Source organism: Schistocerca cancellata, chromosome 4 (genome assembly GCF_023864275.1).
Source record: "Schistocerca cancellata isolate TAMUIC-IGC-003103 chromosome 4, iqSchCanc2.1, whole genome shotgun sequence".
NCBI classification, from domain to species: domain Eukaryota; kingdom Metazoa; phylum Arthropoda; class Insecta; order Orthoptera; family Acrididae; genus Schistocerca; species Schistocerca cancellata.
In genome coordinates this window covers 666,370,152-666,393,598 of record NC_064629.1, presented here as the reverse complement: position 1 = coordinate 666,393,598, position 23,447 = coordinate 666,370,152, and the positions used below count along the sequence as shown (strand labels likewise).

Below are 23,447 nucleotides of genomic sequence, written 5' to 3'. Positions count from 1 at the left end.
GATGCTGTTGCGGATTAGGACCTTGCGGATGCGGTGCGGATTGCACTTTTCTTATCCGCGCAGACCTCATTATAGCTTACTTCAACACGGCGTTGTAACTTACGAATGTCATCAAAAAGAGAGTGAAGGAAGCTATTCCTCTGTGAATATGTACTTGTATAGCTGTGTTCCACTATCCATCTGTTTCGACCCATTGCTCCTCCATGATACAGCCAGCGCATCAGCTGCATTCTCGTGAGACCATGATCGGTTTGAGCATCTTCCTTCTCCTTCGTTCACCACTACCTTTGTGTGAAGTCATGCCATTTATGCTTACAAAACATGGCTGAACTCAGAACCAAATCTACCACTCCAGAATATGATCAATTTGTGACAAAGGATGGTTTATAATCCGAGGGTCAGGAAAACAGGGGGCATGCATTTGGTCAGAAATGACTGTAGAACAGACAATGATGCGATAAGTGAATAGTTGTGGGGGCTTAGCAAACGGCGGAGAATTGCTTGCTTCGACGCCACCGTTGTTGACGTCCTATACCAAGTCTAAAAGTTTTGTGGAGTGTCGTTAGAAACTAGTGAGCAGCAGGTTGTAACATCGAAAATACAGGATGCATGGCACCTGCTACCGATATATAACTTTCTTCCAGAATATTATGAAAGTATTTGTAATTTAAATGCTTTCTTTTAATAATTAAGTACATTGCTTCACTGTATGTGTACACTTAGGTAGAAGTCTGTTGACGTTTCATTGTATTTATCTGTGTTTTACTGTGAAACTTATAAGCTCTGGAAAAAAGCCAAAGGAATTGTTATTTGCACTGACTAGCAACGACAATAGCAGTGATTGTGCGTTGTAAAATCTTTGGGTAGGGAGTTGTTGTGCAGAGCGCACGGAGAGAGGGGGAGACGTGTTCCAACGCTTGTAGTGTGCGGAAGTGTGGTGTTAACGCTATCGCAGTGGGGAGTACCATTTCCAGCGGCATCATGTACGAGCGCCGTCTAGATGTCTAGAGCAGGAGTACGGACAGTGGGCGGGCGGAAGAGGCTGTATTAATTACGATTGCCCGTTCCCATAATTAGCCGCGGCTCCACAGTATGCCACCGTCTTCAACAACAGCGGCAGTTCCAGCTGCACAGTTTCGTCGTCGGCTCCGAGTTTCTTCGTATGCACAGCACTGAAGTAAGACCGTTCGTCGGTAGAAAGTATTAACGCCTAACCCAGCAGCACAACGGAATGTGATTTGATTGATAAAATTTATTTAAGTAATAAGCAGTTAGACTCAGGGCGATTGTGTCCTCATTGCCGCAGACATTGTTTCCAAGCAGGATCCTTGTTCCTTTTTTTCCTAATATGCTAACTGAGTGTCATAAGACACAAACTGAATAGTTACAGCCAGTTTATTAATGAATAATTTCTCTCTTAAGAATTTTAGCCTCTCTCTACTTTCAATTAACTGTTGTACCACAGAGGCTTCAGTATATGACTAAAGTACAGGAATTTCATTTTTCAAGTTTGAGAATCAATCACTGGAAAAATCCAAATCTAAAGAAATGAACAAATTAAGAGTTCGGAAGTTTTATTTATTTTACGTATAGCTTGGAGCACATGGCTGTTTGGTTTGGTACATATTCTAGTATTTAATTCTGTTCAAGTCAGTAAAAAAGGCTCAGTTGTTCAGACAATAATATGAAATGCAATTTGCAAAATAAGTAACGGCAAAAGTAAAAAGTGCTAGCTTTTTTTCTAAATTTCTTTGGTGATGTTATGCTGAGGTCACTGAATGTCATTGTTCACGTAACGAAGTTCAACACACAGTTTAATTGCATATTTTCAAATCATTACTCGATTGTTGATTTCAAAATTTAATGCCAAACATAACGTAAGAGTGACTTCTCAGTTTTCTCTGTCATTACATACTGACTTAAAATTAGTGTCAAAAAATCGTAGCAACCTTTAGTTGCCACGTCAGTGTTTAATAATACATGATTTTCTTATCCCATCATCTTGTACAGGATTTTGGATGTAAATTGCCCTAGTGGGCTGGCGACCGGTAATTACTTCATTTTCTTTCATTAGTGTAACTTTTGGATTCATGATCGGTGGTACCCCTTTCTCTCCAGTGTTGTTCGTGAGTGAATACACAAAATAACTTTCATTTTCCAAATTGTAGCCCTGTTCGGTTTAATTACTTTTATTTTTAGTAGACTTTCCATCAGAAGCGTTGGTTGTACACTTTCCTCCTACTTGTCGGTATCACTTCTTCGGGAAAGATAGCCTTATACAATTAGAAAAAAATCCATTAGGCATACACGCGATCCATGGTCATATTTTATATCGCAAGCACGATAGGCCGATTAACAAGAGGGAGGTTACAAGGTGGAAGCTAGAACATCAAGCATACAAAGAAATATTTTAAATTCCAGGAAGTTGTATGGCTTTTTTCATTCCATGATCATTTTTCTGATGTTGAATCTGTAAAGTCCTTTGTGCTGGGATGGCAGGTGATTTGGAGGAAGGCATACATTACAATTTGTAGGCATACTGTGTTATTTTACCTTTTTGTTGCGCTGCTGTTCGGCCTGGAATAGCGAACTGCCCTTGGGTCCGACTGAGCAAAACGACGTCATAAGGAGGGCAATGCAGGACCCCTCAGTAACTAGGCACCCTGACGTAGGAACATGTAATCATGAAGACAGAAAGCAGTAGTTATACACATTGCAACGCCGACAGGGCTTCTGGAGGCGATGGCATGACACGAAATCTATGGCATATGACGTCATGATCACACAAAGTTAACGGCCGGCACCTCAGCCCTGTTATAGCAGGCAGGATAGCTGACGCTTCAGAAACACTAAGTCACCTGGCTTGTGCCCGCCCCCGGTAGCTGAGTGGTCAGAATGTCAATCCTAAAGGCCCGGGTTCGATTCCCGGCTTGCTCGGAAATTTTCTCCGCTCATGGACTGGGTGTTGTGCTGTCTTAATCATTATCATTTCATCCCCATCGACGCGCAAGTCGCCGAAGTGGCGTCAAATCGAAAGGCTTGCACCCGGCGGATGGTCTACCCGACGGGAGGCGCTAGTCACACGACATTTACATTTTACGTGGCTTGCATATATACCACCTAATGTAGACTGTCGGTGTAAGTTATGCAGTCATCGTCAGCCACTAGTCACGAGGAGAGGTCCACACCTATAGGCTGTCTGGGATAACCCAGCACGCTGCTGCTGACAAACTCTGTCGACAGTAGCTGTAGGCCGCTGCCTATGCTGGGTCAGAATGCAGCCGACATGGTGCCTTCCCATCGGCGGCTCACTCACTGGGTGACTATCAGCTACTCCTTGTCGCCCATCTGACGGACCGGGCTTCGAGCCTGGGTCATCTAGCTGCCCAGAAGCCTCCACCTGAGTGGGCACATACTGTTTCTTTTCATCATCACCCAGTGCAGGCACGCACCACCATCATCATCCGTGCTGGGGGCCGCAGTTTGATCCCTCCTAGTCTAGTATACCTCGTGCTGAGCAACAGAGCTAGGCCAATTACGGCAACCCATGCGTTGTCTGTCTGTCACGCATCACCCGTTGCACCCACTCCTGAGTCAGTGTTATTGCCAACTGTCACCACCGCCTGAGGGAACACGTAGCACACCATCCTCCCGACGGGCCACTGCTGACACCGGTAGGTTTCGGTGGTTGCGGCTGCTTGCTTATGTTACTGGGGGCTGTTGGCCGCCTTTACAACCTGGTCCTCACTGCTGTAGTTGTTATGAAAGAAAGGATTTATTCAACAAGTATTGTTTCCGTGGCAGCTCATCACCAGACACCTGACACCACAGCACTAAAGCGCCGCCCAGGGCGGTAAACTGAAAACTGAAGGCATCCTGATCTATCACAGCCAACCTCGCCACAACCGTAGCTGTCACTCAACGCTACATTGTTCTTGGTATGCATCTCTTCATCGTATTTAAACGTATCGGGTGTTAAACGACTGAATAAACGATGTTTTGTGTCGTCTCATTGTGATTGTAGGCTTGTACCATGCAGGGCCGGATCCAAGAGGGGGGGGGGGGGGGGGGGAGAGAGCAATGGGGGCAGCTAATTGAAATTACTTCAGCGTTCCATAACGATTTTACACACGAAATACCATTTAACATGTCCTTTACTATGTGATGGAACAGTCCTTTTCGAGGTACTGCACACTTATATCACTCGGTAAAATTTTACCATTTCATTCGTGATACGTAGTTTTAATAACACCATCAGCATAGGTTCTCTCACACCCTGACTGCTATGACTATACAACGGAGACTGAGAAGGCCCTCTGCAACGCTCCTGGACGCAGACGGCATATGGAACACCTTCCTGAAGTTTGGTGCGAACCCAGGCCATATCTGCGAAACACCTCTACCTCTTCATTTAATCTTTCTCATATCGTTTTCGCTATAGCGACCTATTTTATTTACGATACAGGGTAATCTTATATCGAACCTGAAAAAATCCTATCCCATGATTTAGTAAACATTCTTAATAAAAAAGTGAAATTGGTGTGAAAACATAGCCCCTCATTTCCAACACAATGTATTTAAAATTAACTGAAAACAAATCAACTCCGCAATCTGGCCCAGAATACCATGCGATGCTGAGAGGCCGCCGCGTCATCCTCATTCATATGGCATCATTTGTATACGGTATGGAGGATCCAATTGTCAGCTTTCTAGACTTGTAGTCGCAGCTTTTCTTTCAAGAAACTCCTCAGTTTGCCTCACGAGGCTATGTTAGCTCCTTCCCAGTCCTCCCAAAGAGGAAAATTCTCTGGAAGTACTGGGAATCTAACACGGGTCTTCCATATGCCATTCAACTATGGTGGCTTAACTGCTACGGAAGTTGACCGCACAGCAAAATAGTATAGATATACTGATAAAATTTGGTACAATTTTCTTAGTTATTTAATTGAAAATGATGCCGAAATTTCTGCATTGTTTCCCAGTTCTAACACTCAGTTAATCTGCAATGTTTTTATGTTTTGTAGTTGAAAATTACATTTCTCTCAATAAAGAAAGTAATGAAAACATTCCAAAATGGCCTTTAGAACGATGTTTTCATGTTAAAACTCACGTATCCTGCAACTTTCAAATGGTTCAAATGGCTCTGAGCACCATGGGACTTAACTTCTGAGGTCATCACTCCCATAGAATTTAGAACTACTTAAACCTAACTAACCTAAGGACATCACACACATCCATACCCGAGGCAGGATTCGAACCTGCGACCGTAGCGGTCGCGCGGTTCCAGACTGTAGCGCCTAGAACTGCTCGGCCACCTCTGACTGCTGCAACTTTCAAGTTTGCAGCTATGGTTTGCAGTGGCCCTAAATTTTACGAATAAAACGAAATATCGCGAAAATTACTCTTTAAAATTAAGAAAAGTACTTGACATTATTTGTCTTCACATAGAATCGTATGTTTTCAGATACATAGCATCGTATGTCTTAAAAATTCAAAGCCGCCACTCACGAACGATTCATTTGCCCAAATAACCTCGCATGAAGGCAAACCTCACCATACGCGGGCAACTCAGATGGACTGATGTGACTCAGCCGGCTCGACTGGTTCTTCGAAATGTCCAGAAATGTGCAGAATACGTCGCGCCGACCAACAGAGCCAATGTTAGCCTTACCTTGTTTCCGTGTGTGAGGGATCCAAAGTGGCAGTCCATCTGAGATTCCGGACAGTCCAAGAGGTTTATCTAAGAGCGAGACCACTTGGCAAATTAGATAGTTCATGTGTGCCAGTTTAGAGTAATGCTGTCTGGTGAAAGATTAAATTTTACTTTTGTTCATTGATAGTTTTTAGGGGCTTTTCGAATGAAGGGAATAGTGAGACAATTTAGTTTATCGTTCCTGTTGCTAGCAAGGAGGCAATTCCATTTTTGTTGTTGTTTATTATTTGTATTAAAGTGCACAGCTCATTGTGGACGGTACATATCCGGTTTATTGGCTGTTTACTCCCCTAATTTCATCTTCACGTTATTTAAATCCCTTCGGTGTGTTAATTATAGTTTTTATCATACTTATACATGATGTCGAGGAGAAATGGTGAAGATTCAGATATATTACAGAAACGATAATTTGAAACAAAGAACTTCATATGGACGTACGGCCTATTCCGAATGGTTTCCGAGATAGAACACATTTAATGTACACTGTTATTTATTTCTGTATCATTCAGTACATTGTAAGATTTACACATGTTCAACAGTTAGTAAAAATTACAATATGCGTTTTACAAAGTGTCAACTGAAAAATACGTATGTTTAACACATTCACCTCTAAGTATTATCATCCACGTCACATTACAGCTGTTGACAGTACACAATAAATCTTCAAATTTCCCGTCGTTAACTTCATTGCATTTGTGTATTCTTGCAAGAACATGTGTTGCTTGTTTCATTGCCTCTGCGCGTTCCCTAATGGGGTTAGCAGCGTCCACGATGCGACCAAACAGTTCATCTCGCGTATTCACCTTTCTTTTTACGCTTCAGGCTTCATCCAACCCCATAAACAAAAAACTAATGGCGTAAGGTCTGAAGATCTTGATGGCAAGTTAACTCTACTACCACAACCAATCCGCGATTAAGGTAAGTACGGTTGAGACGTTTGCCCACGGGTTAGGTAAAATGTGGAGGCGCTCCGTCGTACTGGAAGTGCATTGCAGTCCGCGTATCCAAAAGAAGTCCTCAAGATGGTCAACGAACGAATTTTCCAAAAAATACAGGTAGTTCTGCACAGTCATCCGCTTTTCTGAAATGGATGGACCCATACCGCACCAAACATTGATCGAAAAACGTACTTGGAAACTGATTTCTACTATACTGTGTGGATTTACGTGTGATTCCATTCCGTGCAAACCTGGCTTCATCAGTCAATAGTGTTAGTGGAAGCAACTGACGACTGTCATTTAACCAGTGACAAAATTATAGTCATGTGGCATTGTCGCTAACCTGAAGGCTGCAGAAATTTTGTATGTGAAATGGGTACAAGTATTCTTCATGTAATGTTCGCTATACACATGTTCGTGACACACTGATATGTGCAGAACGTAGTCTGTGACGATAGTAGGACTACGCTGCACTATTTCAACAATGTGTTGCTGTTCCTGCACAGGTTATTGAACTATACGTTCAGAAAAAAATGGGAATTTGGAAGAATACCTGTTTCACAAAATGCGCAAAAATCTGGTAAACACTCTACGAATAGGAATTCGACGTGTCGGAAACTTCTGACGGTATTCTTCGATAGCAGCAGGAGCAGTGGTATCGCAGAAGCCTTAGACTTACTCCATATCTGTATATTCTTCATCAGTTTAGATGTTTGGCATTTTAGCCAGCGTATGTACAAATACAGTTAACCGATGCTTCTCTTTGATACACTCTCAGTCCCTCGCACTACGTCATTCACAACACACCATGGACATCGGCGTGTTCCACGGGATAGTTTAATGGCAGAAAGACATCTTGAGCAAAGAGGCTGAAAGCAACGAGGTAGGCTGAACTAGAATAAAATGTCAGAGAGGCTGGGTGGTTAAGACACATAAGTATGCGTCACTATCCCAAAAACAATTTTATTAGGAGAGTCAAATGAAAACGAGGCAGATGAATAGAAAGTAACTATATTTTTTTTTTATTTCAAAGATAATCGCCACAGGTCTTAATACACTTACCCTGCTGAGACAACGCGGTCATTGCCTCCAGGGAAAAATGTTTACGGTTGCATGCAGAAGCATGACTGCATCCCGGCATGCACCTCTTCGTCCGAAGCAAATCAACGGCCACGAATGTCTTTACCAGGTCTCAAAAAATATTTAAATCGTATGGGGAGAGACCGGGACTGTATGGAGAATATGTAAGGGCTTGCCAGCGGAACTTCTGCAGTGTAATCCAAACAAACTTGGCAACTTGAAACTTGTTGTGAGAGGGGGGGGGGGGGGAGGGCAATATTTTGCAACAGAAATCAAGCCGTCCGTCAACATTCCTGGTATCTGGACTTAATGCAGTTTTTGCAGATTGTCCACGTATCGCTGTGCTTCAGTTGTGACTCCATGTTCCAGAAAGTAAATGAGCAGCAGGCTTTGGATTTTTCGGTGGCGGTAAATCCATGTGCTTCCTCTGTTGGGACTTGGACACTTTGCTACAGCTGAAGCGCGTTATCAAGTTCAAGCGCCCAGGAATATTGACGGCATCATTTTGTTGCAGAATAATACCCGCCCACATTGTACCAAGGTTGTTTTGACTACGATCCAGAAGTTTCAATGGGAAACTCTTACACATCCTCCATACAGTCCCGATCTCTTCCCTTGTGGTTTCCATATTTCTGGAGCTCCGAAGAAAGACATTGGGAGTCGCCGATTTGCTTCGGACGAAGAGGTGCACGTCTGCGTATGATCATGGTTCCATAGGCAACAGCAAACATTTTTCCATGAATGTATTGTCCTTCTTGTTTTAAAGTGGGATAAATGTATTAACAGCTGTGGCGATTATTTTTGCAATAATGAACAGTTCACAGATTTTACATGTCTCGACGCCCATTATACATCAAATGTGTTCTATCTGGGAAACCTCTCTGCGTACTGCGTATGTCAATATGGAATTTTTAGTTTGAAATGGGCGTTCCTGTCATATCCCTCAATATTGACCATTCCACCTGTGACGCTTGTATATACTGCTAGTTACTGTGCTGTAGGATGAAAGGGGCAGTCGTGGAGCAGACGGAGAGAATCCCTTAAATATTTTAATATTTCCTTGATTGGAAGAAAGCACTAAACGTGGTTACCACTTTTCAAGACAAGTAGTAAAAGTGAACTCATTCAATTAATAAGTAAAAGTGGTCTTGTCTCACAGTATCAACAGACAGGGTAAATGGAAGTACCACGTGTGTTCAAGATCATACGTTCAGACCGTTCGAGGTTTTACAGAATTAGGACAGACAGATCATTTGATGTATAGTATAATGAACATTGCAGTTCTACGATTTAATATATAACACAAATTGTCAACAGCAACTCATGTTTAGAGGCTCTAGAAATATGCAGACAACAGAACCTACAATCCACAGACGTGAATAATAAACAAACGGACAGTGAATACAATACATTATTTCCCTTTATTCAGCACTGAATGTCTCCTCTTAAAATACCCCCTCGATTACAAATGGTACTAATGCTATTTTTCACAGTCGCACATCCATCACCCACCCTCCCCAACACACACCCCCATCCACAAATTCTTTCTATTTAAAATCGACAAACTGTCCCACCATATAATAACTGACTACTTCTTTCGGTCACTACATGACAAAGACCGGAAACGATGTAAATTGAAACACAATCTATAGGCGCTGGAAGTTCAGCTCCGACTCGAACCGCGTTGGAAATGAATAAGTAAATTAAGAACAGTGGCTGGAGACAGTGTTTAATTATTAGAATTCGTTCACTTGAAGTAGCAGTCACAGCTGCCTCAGAAAAAAGTAAGGTCTGTTACTAACAATAGCATTCGAATATTATGGGTGATATTTTAATTTAACTCTTGTTTTCAGAGTCTTGAACCATTTCATAATAATCAGTCAAGAACTACTCCTCCTCACACAGATCAACAGCTTTGAAACGACCGTAAGTACAAACACACGATGTCTTTGAAAAAATAGCCAAACGAATGAAAGAATTTGCCGCCACCCTCATATCAAAAGTGAGAAAGTTTCAGAGAAATTTCTGTTGTTGATAATCTCTCTGGACCTTTACTGCCAGAAAATAATAAACGATGCTGTTTTCTTGGCAGAGACGCAGAACTTGAATTATCCTCTAGGGTAGTTACTGAGCAGACAAATGTTGATCCGTCAACCAGAAGTAAGGACACAGTTATGGCAGTATTTTACACATTTGTCAGTTTAGTTGCTCATAATTATGAGTAGGAAAATCGCAAAAATAAACATATTTCATACACGTTGCCTTTGATTACCAAAAATTGTTTTTGAATTGTGTTATTGCTATCAGTACTGTAATACTAGACTACTGTTAACATATCACTGAAAAATACTTTAATACGTTCCTACAGTCACGAAGTCTTCAAGCAGAATCACGTTGCAGGTGTCATGATTTATTTGCCCAAAGAATGAGTTGAAATAGCTGTAATTCAGTTCGTCATAGGTACAGCCACATGCAACGTGCCGTTGTGCAGCCGTCAATCTCTTGTGCAGGGTGACAGCTTGTGTCGTGTTTAACTCCTTTCCCTCGATTTGGAGCAATTTACGTTGTCTCATCCCGTCATAAATAATTTCGCCAATCACCAAATTCGAATGACTGTTTCTGCAATAGCTTTAAATGTCTCAGTTGCCTTCTAGCTGAAATCCGTATTTCCTGTTGTTTCCTTTTCAGTTTCCTTTTCTTTATGCAAGTGCAGAGTACAGCGACACCTAAATTAACGAAATTTTCGTCGTTCATAGCCACGGTCGTTTACTGAAAGCGCTTCACACTTCAGTGACAAACCACTCCGAAATGGAGACCCATAGCCACTCGACTCTGTGTGGCCCATTCGTAAGTACCCCCGGCGGTTAATCGGACCAGTCAAAACGGACTACGGCCAAGTTGACCGCTCGTGTGTGGCGGCCTTTATGTGGGCCATAAATCAATTATTCTAATGATGTGTTATTGCACAGTCCCTGTCATCAAGTGACACGCCATACCTAACGCCAGCTGCTGCATACAGTGCCGGGATACCCAGCTCCGCAGGGCACTCGAGGCTAATCACAACCTCGGTCCTGTATAGGAAGCTGTACTTGCTTACCCACAGAGACAGAGCGACCGATACTCTTCTCAACATATGCATGCTTTCCTCACGAATAACTAACGAAATAAGAACTGACGGAAGAAGTCAGTTGTGGTGAGGTACTCTTTTGTAACTTAACATCTTCCTATCCACCTCGAAGTCCGTGAAATAATGAGTCAGAAGTTAAGTACAAGAAAGAAGAAACGAGTGTCACTTACGAAGAACCAACTTTATTGTGTATCTCAGTATAAATAATCAAATATGCACTAACAAAGTACAGGGGTTGGTCAGAAATATGGAAACACCGCGAGAAATGCATGCTTAAACATAAATGTGGATGCAGACCAAGCCTGCAGGTTGTGCTGTTGTTTCTGACCACTAACGGCATCTGTGCAGTTTCCTCAAGTGTCAGTCATGATCATAATAGTCTTCTGTGTAGTGAGTGCGTTAGGTCGGAGCTAAGTGACTTTGTGAACAAATTGTTGGTGCTCATATTGTGAGTGCTTCTGTAACCAAGGTACCCGAAGGGTTTTGTGCTTTGGGAGGCATTAGATCAAAGATTTATACCGCATACAGGGAAAACGGGAGAACATCATCCGCTTGGTCACAACGCGGAGGAAAATATCAGTTGAGTGATCGTCACAGACGGTTACTGAAGAGGATAGCAACAACAAATAAGAAAATGAGAGCTGCAAAAGTTACTGCAGAATCGAATATCGCACTCGCGAACCCATGCAGCACAACAACACAACGGAGCTCCGTAAAAGGGGAACCGAAGGGCGAGGTGGAATTCCAGAACCATTCATCACTCGTGCCTGTGCCCGTCACAGGAAAACTCGGTGCCGAAGCCATAAAACCTGGACTTTGAAGCAATGGAAGAAAGTCATTTGGTCGGACGAATTTTCTTTCACACTGTTTCCATCTTCTGGGGAAGTATACGCCCCGAGAGTGAAACATGGAGGGGATTCGGTGATGTTTTGGGAACCCATATCGTGATATTCCATGGGCGCGATAGCTACTTTGTACGGTCGCTTTACTGCCAGGGATTATAAGAACAATGTTTGTTCTCTAATGTCGACTCTGTGTTCCCTGACGACAGGACCCTGTTCACACAGTTCACATCGTCCAGGACTGGTTTCGTGAGGACGAGGATGAAACCCTGACCACCACTCACCAGATTTCAATATTATTGAGCCTTTGTGATCTACTTTGGAAAGAAGGGTGCATAATTGCTACCCACCTCCATCACCTTTACCTAAACTTCCCACTATTTCACAAGAAGAATGGTGACGTGAATGTGATGTAAGACAATGGTAAAATTATAGGACCTGAGTAACTGGTTGCATTAACACCAACTATTATACGCTGCTTGATCTGATCGTACGTTTTCTATCTAAAAGTTACCGAAACACTTGTCATAGGTTTCTTCTGGGTGGAATTAAAAGTAATTTATTACAACCTCTGTTCTTTAGAGGGTGCCTGGTCTGATCTGTTCTTGCCAGGTTCAGTTTTAATGTAATATAAGTATCTAGTCATTCTGTATGGTGACGATAACGAACCAATGAATTTTCATCCACAGGCCGCTTCTCAAGGAAGTGAAGAATTCCTCGGAGACGCGAGTAGTCCTGGACTGTGAGCCGGACCTCATACTGGACGTTCTGCGCCAGGCAGACGAGGTCAAACTGATGCACGTTTACCAGTCATTTTTCATCACTTCTCTGGTGAGACATCATGGTGTATGAAACACGTCAGAGTATCTATACTAGTGTGCAAAATTAAAGGCCGAAAGTAACGTCCGCTTAATGTATTACCCGATGAAAGTTGGACAGTATATGTAAAGAACTACTACAGCATAGGACAGAAGGCAACTGAAAGAAATACGCAATGAGACAAACAGAAATGACACTATTATTCAAAGGCAAAAATTACGTTAAAGTCACTGTGATTTGTGACGGTCCCCTGGACATTACAGAAGGTGGGATATTGTTCTTAATAGGATGTTCAAATGTGTGTGAAATCTTATGGCACTCAACTGCTAAGGTCATCAGTCCCTAAGCTTACACACTACTTAACCTAAATTATCCTAAGGACAAACACACACACACCCATGCCCGAGGGAGGACTCGAACCTCCGCCGGGACCAGCCGCACAGTCCATGACTGCAGCGCCCAAGACCGCTCGGCTAATCCCGCGCGGCTTAATAGGATGTGTGGTCACTGCAGACGGCAGTGCATCATGTTCTGCAAAGTGCTCGTATGCTGGCCACAAGGTTGGTAAGGAGTTCTTGTGGTAGGGTCCCCATGCTTCCACCAACACAGTTAACAACTGCTGGACTGTCATTGGTGCATGTGGACGTTATGCAATACACCTCCCTAACGCATCACACAATTTTTCGATGTGACTGACGTCGTCGGAAGGGACAGGGCAGTCCATTCGCCGAATATCCTCTCCTTCCAAATGCTTCTACACCTGCGCTGTTCAATGCGACCGCGCATTCACATCAACAAATATGTCATGGGCGAAAGACGCACATGGGCAAGGAGTACAGTGTCACAACTGTTCCTGCGCAAAGTCAAGCGCCGGCAAGCAAGTCGGGAACGATAGAGCAGAGAGGGCTGTGAAGAAGATGTCAGTCAATAGCACACTGACCGACCGCTCTCTAGGACGGCAACGCTACAGCAGCGGCCTCTAGTCGAAGTGAACGTAATCGCCGCTCCCAACTAGTCGCGCCCAGTTTTACGGAAGCGTCAAGACCAGCGACCAGGATAGAAGCATCCACTGTATTACTTGACTTGTATTGGAATCGCTATACTGAAGGGCACTGATTATATTTCATGTCACTCTTTGCTTGCGACACATCTGTGTTTCTCAAAATTAAGTACTGTCATTTATTGTCTGTAATATGATTCATTAATACTACTTTCCTGAATTGTTGTCTAGCGATCCAAGAAAGCTGGTTTCCTAGGCACCCCATATTTGACGAGTAGGCAGGATAAAACAACAATAACGTAACCATGTTCAAAGATTTCGTGGTCAGTATACCCATGCCACAATCCACCCTCCCCATTACCCCAGGTTCGAATCCTGCCTTGGGCATGGATGTATGTGATGTCCTTAGGTTAGTTAGGTTTAAGTAGTTCTAAGTTCTAGGGGACTGATGACCTCAGAAGTTAAGTCCCATAGTACTCAGAGCCATTTGAACCACTACACCATAACGCCTGGACAACCAAAATGAACATGTTAGAGACGATGCTGGACGTACCCACATAAGGCGAGAGGTGAGAATACATAATGCACTGAGAAACATTGTCGCACGTGATCGCTTTTGTGATCCAGGTGTTATGTAGGGAGGCATAATGTTGCATGGGCGTACTTGCTTCCAAATCTTTGAACACGGTTTACTCACTGGTCAGTGTTATTGTGACACTGTACTCCTTCCCAAGTGCATTTTCCCTGGAATGCATTCGGCCCTGACTCTACTTTTATGCATGACTATGGCGACCACATCGAACAGCGCAGGCGGAGGAGTTCTTGAAACGAGACTATATTCGGCTAATGACCTTGCCTGTCCACTCCAGTACATAAATCCCACTGATGACGTGTGGTACGCATTGGTAAGACGTATTGCAGCACGTCCGCATGGCCACCGACCATCCAGCACTTGTCAACCGCGCTGTTGGAAAAATGGAACGCTCTACCACAAGAACTGCTTACCAACCTTGTGAACAACATGTGAGCACGTTGCAGAGCATTAACTGCCGTCCATGGTGATCAAAGTCCCTAACAAGAAGAATGCACGGTCGGTTGCACTGTGTAGGTGACTATCACAAATCGTGGTCACTTTACTGTAAATACTCTCTTGAATAAAAGTGTCTTTTCTGTTGGTCTCACTGCGTATTTATATTATCTTCTGTACTCTAGTGTACTATACTCTACTGTACTGTACTACACTGTAGCAGGTCTTACGTATGATCCGAGTTTCATAGAGCTATGTGCTCGGCATTGACACATCATGCGAAAGTTACTTTCTTTTTTAAGTTTTGCACATCAGATATTTAGGAAATGAAATATTATTTGTTTCACAAACACAGTTATTGCACTTTCCAAGTGCAGATATGATGTTGTGCAGCCTGTTATTTATACAGTTTACTATAATCAGGTAACATATTATGACGTCATCGTACTTATTAGAATATGCATTACTCGCTCACTTGAACTGCTGGTGACGAGAAAGTTTTTGAAACGTGCTGAAGATCCAGAGAAATAATGCGGTAGACTATAATTCCAAAGAATAGCTGATGAAGAAAGGTGTGATCGATATGGCAGCTGTGATTAACACAGAAACGGCAATGGTCATCTAATGTTGTCATACTGCTATCATTAGCTTTTATCTGAAGTGGATGAACTCTGTCACATGACAAGGTAGGCACAATGGAGGATTGCCACCTCTGTAAAAGTGAATCGTCAACAAGTAGTGGCAAAACAGATGAAAAATACATCTTGCTGATTTCACAGTATCGTAGCTTGTGACTGCTGTCGGCGTAGAAGGTTCGTGTTTGGAACATGGTACGATGGAAACGAGTTGTCTAGTGTGATGAATCAAATTCATGTTACGTCACATATACAGGGTGGCCAAAAACAGTCTGAAAAGCTTGTTATGGCGTTGAAGGGGAGGATGTGCTGAGAAATAACCGTTCAGAAAAAAGTTCTATTTGTTTTCGAGTTACTTAGTGTTGAAGTTAACCGACCAGGTAGTCGAGCGCGCAAATTCAAGCCGCCTGCCAAAGGCAGTGTCACCAAACGTATTCTCAAACCGAACAAGAGTGGCATTTGCTCACCTAGCTTAAATTTATCACTTCCGAAAAAGGCACATTTCAACTAGTAACGGGCATTGTAACAAGTGGTAACTCACGAACCCACAGATTTCTGTGCATTACCGCATTTTAGGGCATGCAAGTGCTTCAGTTTGCGTTCGCAACAACCTTATTGGGTAACTTCAATGTTAAATGACTCGGAAACGGCGCAACTTATCGAATTTTTTAATTGACAATTATTTATCAACACCACCTCTCCAAGTCAATGTCCTTTCCCCAGTGGTAGTAGCGGTTTCCATCAGGTCCACAAAGTTAAGCACTCTCAGGCTGCGCTAGCACTTCGTTTGGTTATCGTCCGACTCTGCCGAGTGCTGTTGGTAAGCGGGATGCACTCAGCCCTTGTGAAGCCGATTGTGGAGCTACTTGACTCAGAAGTAGCGGCTTTTATTGAGAAAACTGACAACGACCGAGAGAGCGGTGTGTTGACCACATGCCCCTCCATCCCTGCATCCAGTGACGCCCAACGGCTGAGAATGTCACGGCGGTCGGTCGGTACCGTTGAGCCTTCCGAGACCTGTTCAGACGGAGGAGACTCTCTCTCCTGCAACATCCTTACAAACTTTTCAGGCTGTTTTTGACCACCCTGTACAGCCATATAACGCTGCGTAGTTAAGAGAACCGTTGATAGATACTACACACTGACTGTGGCTATATGATCTAGTGGGGAACACATGAGTGTTCCACAAGGCACTATCATACATGAGCTTTTCTGTAGTATTTTTGGAAATTCAATCTGAGTATTGATTGAATTTCCAAAAAAAATCCATGAGATTAAACTATTGCCTTACAAATGGCAATCTAAAATACCTTTTCGTTGGATTTTGTAATGACTGGTGATACTGCTGTAGTCGGTCGTTCAAAGTGCTTTTGCTCAGAAGAAATATCAATTTGTACACAAACACGTTATATTTTGAAATGAGGACATAATATTGTAGCTACTGAATTAATCAGTGTACATTAATATGTAATATTTTATTCTTCTGCTCATAAAGAAAATAAAATGGTGAACAATAATGAATACTGATAAAATTTTTTGCATGCCATAAATTAGATGAATTGTAGACAGTTGCAGATAACTTAGTAGGTGTAGATTACCTTCCGATTTGTAATGAAGTACAGAGCTATACAGTATTTGTAATCATTCACAGGATGCCCACACTGTAGACTACACGCAGTTCCTGAAGAGTGGAATAAATATCACAACGTTGCGTTTAATCCAACCCGGGCGGGAGTCCGTCATTAAGAAGATGCAAGACTTTACTTATGGAAAATATGACAATAGAGAACTCCTGAAGCCAGAGAGAATCAGGGTGAGCTACGTTCCGTTCGTCCCTTTCTCCGTCGCTTACCTTTTAGGTTTAGATGCATGGCTGATATTAAGCACTGTCATAACAAAGCTGTGGAGCTATTCACCAAAGGAATAGTTCTGTTTAATAATCACAACTTGTTATATTTAATTAAGAAAATGATTTTTTGTTGTTACCTACTTACTTCTGACCACCATGAACTCTCAACAGTATGTCAAACAAACCTCATCTGAATGTTGTTCTTGTGAGGAAACAGTATTTGAAAAACATGGTGCCTCCGTTGCCTAAAAATTTACACAGTCGACGGCAATTTACTTTTCTTGATGGTAAAAAAGATGATTAGCTAAATATAGTTACATTAAGGCCAAAATCATCACACATTCTTATTCGTATGTAGTAGATGGGGCAAGAGATGCTGACTCATTTTCCGTACAAGAGACAACCATTTTTGCATAGGAATAGTGTTATTGAAAAGAAGAAAATCTTTCTGATGAGCGCAAGCACTTAGAAACTCTTCTTTTTACATTTTATGTTTTATGGTCACTTCAAGTCCTGTTCTATTCTCTTACATCTTCCGCAGTCCTTCTGATACAAAATTTGTTTTCAATCTTCATTTATTTTAAATGAAGGCCTCGTTCGTTGCATTCATGAACATCATCAAAGACCAAGAAACTCCCCGCCACAGAAAATTAGCAGCAGATAAGCCTAGTGAACGCGCTCTATGAGTATACATCAGTATTAAATGTCTTTTAGATTTACCCATATATACTCAAAAAGGTTGAAAATAGCGCACAATAGAGGAATATTGGATCGAAATGAAATTTATTAGACATAGTGATACAGATGAGAGATTCACTTGATCCCAAAATCAAGACAAATAAATCAATTCAGTGCGTACAAATAGACAAATACAGTGCAACATCAGTAACGCGTTTGATCACCTTTTGCTGCAATACATGCCCCAACACGGTTCGGCATGGAGTTGATCAGATGTCTGAAGTTGTCCTGAACCAGGCTGGCCCACAACTCTTGGACAGTCACTTCCAAATCACGTGGAGAGTGGCACGGCGGCTTTTGGCGTTTCAGCTGGTCCCACACATATTCTGTAGGGGCAATTCCGGGGAGCGGAACATGACGTAGGAAGTCTTAAGCAACTCGACCTGTATGTGGACGAGTGTTATCTTGCTCGAAAAGTGCCCTTGGTTGACCATGCAGGGAAGTTTCTACATCGGTCTGAAGAAAGACATCAACATAACCCTGGCCTGTTAAGGTTACACATACCACAATTACAGGGGATCGGCTATCGTAGGCTGTGGCCCCAGCTGTGCGGGCGGTGTGGCGCACGACAGCGTAGGTGGAACTGTATCGTTTACCAGGCTGTCTCCACACCCGTATATGGTTATCAAAAGTGGTCAAATGTGTGTGAAATCTTATGGGACTTAACTGCTAAGGTCATCAGTCCCTAAGCTTACACACTACTTAACCTAAACTATCCTACGGACAAACACACAACCCATGCCCGAGGGAGGACTCGAACATCCTCCTTGATCAGCCGCACAGTTCATGACTGCAGCGCCCTAGACCGCTCGGTATGGTTATCATCTCTCCCCAAACCGAATCGTTATTCGTCACTAAACACCATGTTTTGCCAGTCTGTAGCAGTACACGCCGTTCTCGCTTGGCACCACTGTAGACGGAGTCGCTGATGTCTCGCTGCTAACGGTAGCACACGACAAGGGCGCCTAGGTTGCAAATTCACATCAGCAAGGATGGTATGAGGAAAAACTGGAGCCGGTACATCTACTTGTATCGTGGTGCGGGCCACTGTAGGATCCCCGATCGCTTGCCGCACGATCCTTCGACCACCTCGCTTCGTCGTCTCCCTTGTCGCTCCAGATAAGGTACGTCGCACGTGGGTGCTATTTCGTGTCCACTGCTCCCAACGTCGTCTCATGGAAAACTCCGAAGAATCGACCTTGCGAGCCACCTGGCGTGTCGACTAGCCTGCGGTTTTCATGCCGCTAGGTAGACCCCTCTCAAACTGGCTTAACTGTGAGAAATGTCATCTAACATTTCTACGTGGAAGTGAAAAGTTCATGTCACTAGGGCCTTCCGTTGAGTAGACCGGTCGCCTGGTGCATGTCCTTCCAGTTGAAGCCACTTAGGCGACTTGCATGTCAATGAGAATGGGATGATGATTAAGACAACACACCAGCCAGTCCCCGCGCGGGGAAAATCTGACCCGGCCTAGAACAGAACCCGGTCCCCTTGCATGGCATTCTGCCGCAGTGACCACTCGGCTACGGAGGCGGACGTCCATCTAGAATCGCAGCGCCGTGTAGCCGTGCTGTCTGAGGCGCCTTGTCACTGTTCGCGCGGCTCCCCCCGTCAGAGGTTCGAGTCCTCCCTCGGGCATGGATGTTTGTGTTGTCCTTAGCATATGTTAGATTAAGTAGTGTTTAAGATTAGGAACCGATGAGCTCTGCAGTTTGGTCCCATAAGATCTTACCGCAAAATTTCAAATTTTCCATTTAGAATTCTGCAGCTACTAACGTCCTCCTCGAGTCGGGATGTGATCGTCAATTGATTGACTCGCGCACTATGTGCCGTTTAAATAGGCCCTTGTCCGACTGCAGCGCCACTGCAGGGTCTGTGGGCATGCGCATTGACATCAAACTTGGATCAGCCGGCCGTTGTGACCGAGCGGTTCTAGGCGCTTCAGTCCGGAACCGCGCTGCCGCTACGGTCGCAAGTTCGAATCCACCCTCGGTCATGGATGTGTGTCCTGTCCGTAGGTTAGTTATGTTTAAGTAGTTCTAAGTCTAGGGGACTGATGACCTCAGATGTTAAGTCCCATAGTGCTTAGAGCCATTTGAACCATCAAACGAATCATTTGGATATCTGACAGCACTGAACTTATTTGCGAAGTTTAGTGTTTGTCCCGTTCTCCCCTCCGGGTGCGGTATTTTCAGTGTTCCTGAGTGTATGTATAAACTATTTCAAGATGGTGTAATTAACCTTGTACTATTCGCTTACTAGAGAGGTAGTAGTAAAGAAATAAGTTCCAAAATCTAATAACTGCGAATGCTCTCATTAGAAGAGAGTCGGCCGGTGTGGCCGTGTGGTTCTAGGCGCTTCAGTCTGGAACCGCGTGGCCGCTACGATCACAGGTTCGAATCCTGCCTCGGGCATGGATGTGTGTGATGTCATTAGCTTAGTTAGGTTTACGTAGTTCTAAGTTCTAGGGGACTGATGACCACAGATGTTAAGTCCCATAGTGTTCAGAGCCATTTGAACCATTAGAAGAGAAAAACAACAGCTGTGAAGTGTTCTGTTAAATTTATACGACATTTAAACAGCTTTTATCAGATACGACATCTCAATCTATCTTATTGACGATTAGATTAGGATGGCTGGGGTCATACAACAGTCTCGAACAAATGGGGCATTCAGGATATTCCACCTTTTGAAAATACACATATATAGCTCACTGGTATGTTTACATATTGGCCTGATCCCAGTGAAATTACGAAGATTCACGAAAACTGAACAGCATATGATGCTGGGTGACGAATGGATACGACTAGTCGGCCTCTGATTCACTGTATGTATGAAACACTGCATTGTTGGCATTATTATCTTCATATTCAACGCCATTACTGATACCGACTATTTCTCAAAGGCTGCTGCCGTTGGTGAACAAACATTTGCAAAACAGCCAGCTAGACATCTTGGGTAACGTAGTATCTGCAATTAATTCGAGAGCTATCAGATGCTTGTATCACAGGGCAGTAAGACATTCATTAACTATTTCCGTGGAATATGAAATCAGCCATAAAACACCTTGTAATGATACTGACCTCCCAACTCAGATGATACAATTTCTGAAAGGTTCAAAGAAAACTTGAGACTAGTTTAAAACGAGTATCAGACTCATAAAAGTATAGTTGGTGGTGACTTCAATATGTTGACGAAAATTCCTTCTGAAATGTGGAGGTATGCATAAAACATCATACGAAATTGTGCTAACGCATTCTCTGAAAATTATTTCGAGCAGTTAGTTCATTGCCCCACTCGAACAGTAAACGGTTGTGAAAAAACACTTAGCCTCCTAGTAACAAAAAATTCTGAACTAATAACGTAAAACGGGTACAGGAATTAGTGAACACAGCGTTGTCGTAGCGAGACTGAGTACCGTTAACTGCTAAATCCGCCAAAAATAAACGAAAAATACATTTATTCAAGAAAGCAGATAAAAATGCGCTTGAAGCCTTTCTGAGAGACAATCTCCACTCCTTCAAAATTGACAATGTAAGTATAGACCATATGTGGCTTTTATTCAGAAAAGTAGTATCGACAGTGACTGAGCGATCTTTATCAAATAAATTAACAAAAGACGGAACTGATCCATCATGGTACACAAAACAGGTCAGAACACTGTTGCAGAAACAACGAAAAAAGCATGCCAAATTTAAATGAACACAAAATTACCAACACTGGCGATGTTTTACAGCAACTCGAAATTTAGGGCGGACTTCAATGCGAGATGCTTATAATAGTTTCCCAACGAAATTTTGCGTCGAGACCTAGTAGAAAATCCAAAGACATTCCGCTCGTACGTAAACTATGCTAGCGACAGGACACAATCAACGCCTTCTCTGCGCAATATCAATGGAAATACTATCGATGACAGTGCTGCTAAAGCATAGTTACTAAACACGGCCTTCCGAAATTCCTTCGCCAAAGAATACGAAGTAAATATTCCATAATTCGAATCAAGAGCAGTTGCCAACATGAGTAACTTACAAGATGATATCCTCTGAGTATTGAAGCAACGTAAATCACTTAATAAAAGCACGTCTTCCGGCCCAGACCGTATACCAGTTAGGTTCCTTTCACAGTATGCTTATGCAATAGCTTCATATTTAACACTCATATACAACAAATCGCGCGACGAAACATCCGTACCCAAAGACTGGAAAGTTGCACAGGTGACACCACTATTCAAGAAAGGCAATAAGGTTATGCCACTTAATTATAGGCCCATATTATTAACATCGATATGCAGCATGATTCTGGAACATGTATTGCGTTCGAATATTATGAATTACCTCAAAGAGATCACTTTATTAACTTATAGTCAACACGGATTTAGAAAACGTTGTTCTTGTGAAACACAACTAGCTCATTACTCACACGAGTTTCGAGTGCTATCGATCAGGGATTTCATATTGTTTCCGTATTTCTAGATTTCCAGAAGGCTTCTGGCTCCGTACCTCACAAGCGGCTTGTAATCAAAGTGCGTGCTCATGGTGTAACACCCCACCCGTCACTTATCTGGTTTTAGCGTGTGTTCACCCCAGCTAATTGACTAACAAATCAACAGAGAGTGCAAAACTGCCGCAATATCGGATAACGCAAAGAAAGTAATAAGGCCCTGTGACTCCTGATTGAACTGCGGTGGCAGTGTTGACATTAATCTATTCAGAATTGATCACTTTTAATTAAAAAGGGGTGCACATAGATGTTACATTCAGCTATTGAACACCAGATGCATATGTTGAACATAAAATTAATTAAGAAAGTGACTTGGGATTTCAACTACTTGATTGAAAACAGATGCAGTCGATTAGCACAAATTTATTTTAACTCCCGACCATCAATCATCACATTACATGACTCTCCCATCAGGCAGTGGTAATAAATTGCGTTTATGTGGAAAAAAGCGCGATAAATCAAAATTAATTCCTATCGACTTACCCAGGCGTAATGCGAAGTGCGAGAAGAATTCCCCCATACACGGCCCATGAAACCCTCGTGGAAACTTTGCCGACGTGATCCTACAAATTAATCAGTGCCTAATTCAAGCCAGAGCGGGTGCAATATCATCGAATTCAGCATGGCTTGGCGGCGGCGTTGTGAGGACGTCGGCCGGCCTCGTGGTTCTGCAAGGCTGCGCTTGTCTATTCACTCCTAGCTATCTTGCTCAGTACATAGCTGAACCAAAACTTTCTATCTCCAAGCTCAATCGTTCCATGTGCTAAGTCCTAAACTGCAGAGATGCTCACTCTTTCTCAGGCAAGCTGAGTAAAGAACGCCACGTCCGCCTTCTAGGCAAGCTCGGAACAGAAGACTACTACAGAGACTTCTCCCAGCCTGCTCTTCGCCTCGGTTTCCCCTCCAGCAAAATCACTTACGCCAATTGCAGCGCAAGCCGCGTTAATTATGCGTCGCTTTCCAGCGCCGACCAATGCCTGCTCTGGGAAGTGAGCAAATTCCCACAGAATTTCCCTTCCTCTCAACTTCTGCTATTTAGCTCCTCCCAGGCCACCCATCAAGGTTAGCGTCTGCACAAAACTCCAATTTTTCCGGAATTCTGACTCCCAGGAAAGTACTTCAAACTCCTCGGTCCTACGTTCCCATCAGAAGCCGGCGTATTTCATTCTGTCGATCTTA

At 43.1% G+C, this 23,447-nt stretch overlaps 1 protein-coding gene across 1 annotated transcript in view; it reads left to right on the top strand.

The window, feature by feature from the left end:
* Positions 1 to 12,093: 12,093 nt before the first annotated feature.
* LOC126184374 (glutamate receptor ionotropic, kainate 2-like) overlaps positions 12,094 to 23,447 on the top strand; it is a 326,740-nt gene continuing 315,386 nt past the window's right edge. The window contains exons 1-3 of the mRNA XM_049926759.1: positions 12,094 to 12,101; positions 12,390 to 12,531; positions 16,833 to 16,994. Of these exons, the coding sequence (XP_049782716.1) occupies positions 12,094 to 12,101; positions 12,390 to 12,531; positions 16,833 to 16,994 (312 nt within the window). The remainder of the gene's footprint in view (positions 12,102 to 12,389; positions 12,532 to 16,832; positions 16,995 to 23,447) is intronic.